Source organism: Cebus imitator, unplaced genomic scaffold (genome assembly GCF_001604975.1).
Source record: "Cebus imitator isolate Cc_AM_T3 unplaced genomic scaffold, Cebus_imitator-1.0 Scaffold328, whole genome shotgun sequence".
Lineage (NCBI taxonomy): Eukaryota > Metazoa > Chordata > Mammalia > Primates > Cebidae > Cebus > Cebus imitator.
The window spans coordinates 1,809,760-1,814,552 of record NW_016107643.1 but is presented as its reverse complement, the minus strand read 5'-3'; the positions used below and the strand labels follow the sequence as shown (position 1 = coordinate 1,814,552).

The following is a 4,793-nucleotide window of genomic DNA, read 5'->3' as shown; positions in this document are numbered from 1 at the left end:
GGGCAGATCACGAGGTCAGGAGATCGAGACCATCCTGGGCCAACATGGTGAAACCCCATCTCTACTAAAAATACAAAAAAAAGTTAGCTGGGCGTGGTGGCACACCTGTAGTCCCAGCTACTCGGGTGGCTGAAGGAGAATCTCTCAAACCTGGGAGGCGGAGGCTGCAGTGAGCTGCAATCACGCCACTGCACTCTAGCCTGGCAACAGAGCAAGACTCTGTCTCAAAAAAAAAAAAAGTGATAATAACACATATTCAATCCTTGGTAAATGCCAGGACTCATCCTAAGATCTATATGGATAAACTTTAATCCTCACAGCACTGGGAAATACACATAGATACTGATCATTTTATAGGTGAGAAAACTAAAGCACAGAGAGATGGATCCCTTGCCCAAGGTTGCAGAGCTGGTGAGAGGCAGCATGGGAAGAGGTCTCGGCTGCCTGCGTGCAGAGCTGCACCACTGGCCCCTGTGCACTCCTCTCCTCATGCTCTCAGCTCTACCAGCTCGGACAGGAGAGAGGTGGGAGAAGCAGTTAGTGACCACCTGCTCTGGGCTAGGCACTTGGCAAACACTTGCAGGTTTCAATGTCAGAATAACCCAGTGAAGAATGAGCCAGATACTCATTGTCCACATGGAGAAGCAAGCCCAGAAGTCTGACATCCACCAAGGCCATGCAGCCCAGGAAGTGGGGAGCTGAAATCCAAACCTCTGCCTGAGCTGTGCCCGCCAGGTGTTTCCTCCCCAGCCCATGTAGGGGGCTGAAGAGAAGGGAGCCAGAGGGGAGGGAAAGCGGAGGCTGGAGAGGAGCTTCAGAGGTCTTCCTCAGGCCTGGCAGCTGCCCCTGGCTTCCCTGAGATCCCAGGAACCTCCAGACCTTCCCAGGATTGCCCAGAAGGGGAGGGGGCCCAGTGGGGCAGGAACCCAAGGCATTTGGGCCCATGGAGAGCAGCTACCCTGCCACTCCTGCCTGCCTGAGTGCAACGGTCTAGAAGCCAGGTCTTGTGGAGTCGTCCACACACTACACACCTACCCTGAGGCCTTAGGGGACCAGTGCAACAGGAGGAGCATTCCCAACTCCCATGTGTTCCAGTGGCTCCCCCGATCCACCTGGGCCAACAGGGCTGAGGCCTGGACGGGGAAGCTCCTCTGGAGGACATGGGTGATAACCTGGGTTACTGGTGGAGGTCTGGAGCATCGAGGGCAGCCCAGGTCCCAGAAAGCCAAGGATAGGGATGCACAGAGGGCACAGCGGGGATGGAGATGCTGCTCTCAGGACTTGGTTCAGCCAAGGCACGTCCTGCTGCCAGGGCTGCAGTCCCTTAGCTCCCCTCTGACATAGCTTCCACCATCCCTAAGAAAGCAATAAGGGGCTTTGGAGAGCAGCCAGGTATACTGCAGGAACGGAGCAGATGGGTGGTGGGAAGGGCCCAGGGCTGCACTAGAGCTGGCGCCGCTGGTACAGCACTGCCAGGAGTATGGCTGCCAGCACCCCTGCCACAGCTGCCTGGAGCCACGGAGACCCAAGCGAGGACCAGTGGCATGGCACCTCCTCGTCCTGGAACTTCTGGTCGGTGTGTGGCCTGGGGCCACCCTCCAGGTCTGCAGGTGGCCCAGGGTTGCCCTCCAGGAGCTGGATGCTGGGGTTCTCAGCCACGTGGATCCCAAAGCTGCCCTCGGACTTGTACTCATTTTCCTCTGGGCCATGGCAGGGCCCCACGCCCAAGGAGCTGCTGGCACTGATGGCAAGATCCTCAGAGCAGCCCGAGAATAGGCTGTCTACCTGGGATACCAGCACGTCAGGCTTGCTCAACTCCGACCCAAGGCCCCCATTCTCCGAGCTATCGTCTAGCCAGGCTGAGCTGCCTCCAGTGGCACCTGTGGGTGTTGGAGCTGCTGGGTTCTCCTGGGAAAGAAAGGAAAGCACTGGAAGGGACTGGGGGTTGGCAGGGAGACAAGCCTGCTAGGCTGGTCTCATTCCCAGCTAATACTCCAACCGCTCAATTCCCAGTCTATAATGCCTCTAGGTCACCTTTTCTTGGAGCGGGGGGAAGAGGGGACCAAGGCCCTGCACCAATGTTGGCCTTCTCCAGGGCAGCCTTTCCCTGCTCCCTGGCATGCCTATAAACTCATGCCCACCTGGAAGCAGGGCCCCATCCTGCACTGACATCCTGCCTGGGCCTGAGAACCAGAGAGCAGCCACAGGGTCAGAGGCCTGGCCATGCACCCAAAGGTCCCTATGGACTAGGTTCCTCCCAGCAGCAGCTAGGGTTAGATATGAGGCTTGGAGCAGGTAGCGATGGGGGGCTGCTGTGTCAGAGTGGCTGCTCCAGGCTGGGATTGCATTCTGTAAAGCCTGGCCATGGAGGGGCAGGCTAGGCATCCTGGTGGTAAAGAGCAAGGCACAAGGCAGACAGGCCACTGCACTCTACTCCTCACTGCTTCCTCATGTGCAAAACAGCACGGCTCGGCTTTACTAGGAGCTACGAACCCTAAATGAACTTATGCACCTGACCAGTGGGGTGCCCCCCCTGGCTGACCCTCCGGAGGTTTCCAGACTTAGGAGCTGTAATGACTGTTCCTCCTGGAGAACATGGTGTGGGCCTGGATGAGGCTGGTTCTCAGCTGTCCGTATGCCCACAAGAAGCCACAGAGCAGCCCAGGCTGGAGACAGAATGCAGACTGGGAAGGGGCCAAGGCCAGGGCCAGGTAGGCAAGCTCTCCCGGGGAAGGGGCCTGGATCCCTGCTAGGAGGGTGAGGACTCACCTCAGCTCTGCTGCTTCTGCTGGTGAGTACTGTGCTGGCATTCCCTGTGGTGAGCATCATGCTAGTGGGCACTTTGGATGGCACCATGTCAGCACGGGTTGAGTTGATGGGCAATTTGGATGGTGCTGGATTGGTGAGCACATTAGAAGGCACTGCACCAGGGGGCTTCGAGCCAGATGGCAACTTGGAGGGCACTGTGCTGGCAGATGCTGGGTTGGCAGGCACTTCCAGGGGCACTGTGTTCACAGGCATCAAGGTGGTAGGCACTTTGGAGGGCAGAGAGTTGGCAGGTGCCTCTGCCCCCCTGGAGCAGATGATAGGCTCGGGCTGGTCACCCTCTTCAGCTCCTACAGAGGCCAAGCCAGGGGATGAGGAGGAGGAGAAGGTACCAGTAGAAACTGACCCTGCAGGTCCAGGCAACTGGCTTGCCCTGGGGGTGGATCGGACCAGAGGCTGGAAGGAGACTGATGGAGACACAGGCCCACGGGATGGCGTGAGGCTGGAGGTTGCAGCTGCAGATGGTAAAACACAAGTGGAAACACAGACTCAAAGACTGTTACCTTCAGGCCTGGAGAAGGGCCCCTCTGCGCCAGGTCTCACGGTTCCTACTGCATCTAGGCCTCCAAATCTCCTGCCCTTGGAGGAGATGCCACAGTCCCTTTGGTCACTGCTTCCCAGCCTGAAAGCCCAACAGCTTCCCTCAGTCCTTGACCTGTAGCCCAAGGTCTACCCTGGCACACGGTGAAATGGTACCTTGGAGCTTGAAGATCATTATTTATTATTCTCTCTGCTTTTTCCTCTCCCATCTGGGAAGCCTCCCCTCTCCTCCTGTGTCTGCCTTTTCTACCTTGACATTAGCCTCATGGAATCCTGGACACTTCCCCCACTGCTGTCCCTCCTCCAGCACCACGAGTGGGAACAGCCCTGGATCAGGGTGAGGGGTGGCAGGATGGCTCATGCAGAACAGCTCAGACCAGCCAAGAGGCCCGGCCATCCCAGAGGCTTGAGAAGAGCGCGGACAGGGACAAAGCCACCCCTGGGAGGCTGCCTGACCTGGGTTGGGGAAGCAGGGAGGGGGTAGCAGGTGGTGATGGTCTATAAAGGCGGTTGCAGCAGGATTCTCCATGGAACTTGGAATGCACATGCCAGGCCCCACAGCTGGTAAAGGTCAAGGTGATTCTGATGTACACCCCCACCACCACAATCTCACACCATAGAATCTCATGGGACCTGTGTCTACAAACGTACCGAAACCTAATTGCCCTGTCTCCATGGCCTACAGCAACTCCCAAAAGGCATCCCATGGCCAGGTGACACTGCAAAGCAGAGACAGGTGCTTGGAGCAGTTTGGGGATGACGAAAGTACTGAGATGACGTCTCCCAGCCTTTAACTGCTCATGTGCCTTTTGGCTGTTCCAGGGCACTGAGGGCTGACAGGGCACCAGCGTCATGTGAAACAGTTTGGAAACCGGGAGAGAGACATGCTAGCCTGAGAGGTCCAGGCAGACAACTATATATTTCTGAGGGGAGCACTGAGGTCTGGAGTGGGGTCCAGGCCCCTGGATGATGACCTTACTTCCTCTGGGGACTAAGAAGTTTTCGGGATGCACTGGGAACTGAGATCTCTTTGTGGTAAGGCAGTGCCTAAAGGCCTCCCTGCCAACAGCTGGTGCAGCCCTGCACTGTGCCTCTCCCACCGCCCTCCAGGCCCTGGCTGCTCCCTACAGCCTCTTTGACAGAGCGCAAAAACGGCCCTACTTATCTCACCCACCTCCACCCAGCCCCCCTGCACTGTGCCAGTCAGTCCTCCCGTCTAGGGAGGGAGTCTATTTCCCTACTCCTTGAATCTAGGCTGGCCTTATAACTTGTTTTTGCCCACAGAATGGGGCACAGGGACATTGTGCTAGTTTTGAGCCCTCTCTTGTCTCTCTCAGAACTCCACCCAACAGCCGTGATGGATTTGTGTGCTGGAGGATGAGAGACTGCAAAGAAGAGAACCAAGGTGCTCAGCCAATAGCCAGAGG

At 57.3% G+C, this 4,793-nt stretch overlaps 1 protein-coding gene across 6 annotated transcripts in view; it reads right to left on the bottom strand.

Annotated features, from left to right (window-relative positions):
- Positions 1-214: 214 nt before the first annotated feature.
- The window catches only part of MAVS (mitochondrial antiviral signaling protein), a 17,776-nt gene continuing 13,197 nt past the window's right edge, over positions 215-4,793 (bottom strand). For all 6 annotated transcript variants that reach the window (XM_017504840.2, XM_017504836.2, XM_017504835.2 and 3 more), the window contains 2 exons: positions 2,770-3,281; positions 215-1,908 (listed from right to left, as the gene is read on the bottom strand). In XM_017504840.2, the coding sequence (XP_017360329.1) occupies positions 1,444-1,908; positions 2,770-3,281 (977 nt within the window). In that variant the 3' untranslated portion in view covers positions 215-1,443. The remainder of the gene's footprint in view (positions 1,909-2,769; positions 3,282-4,793) is intronic.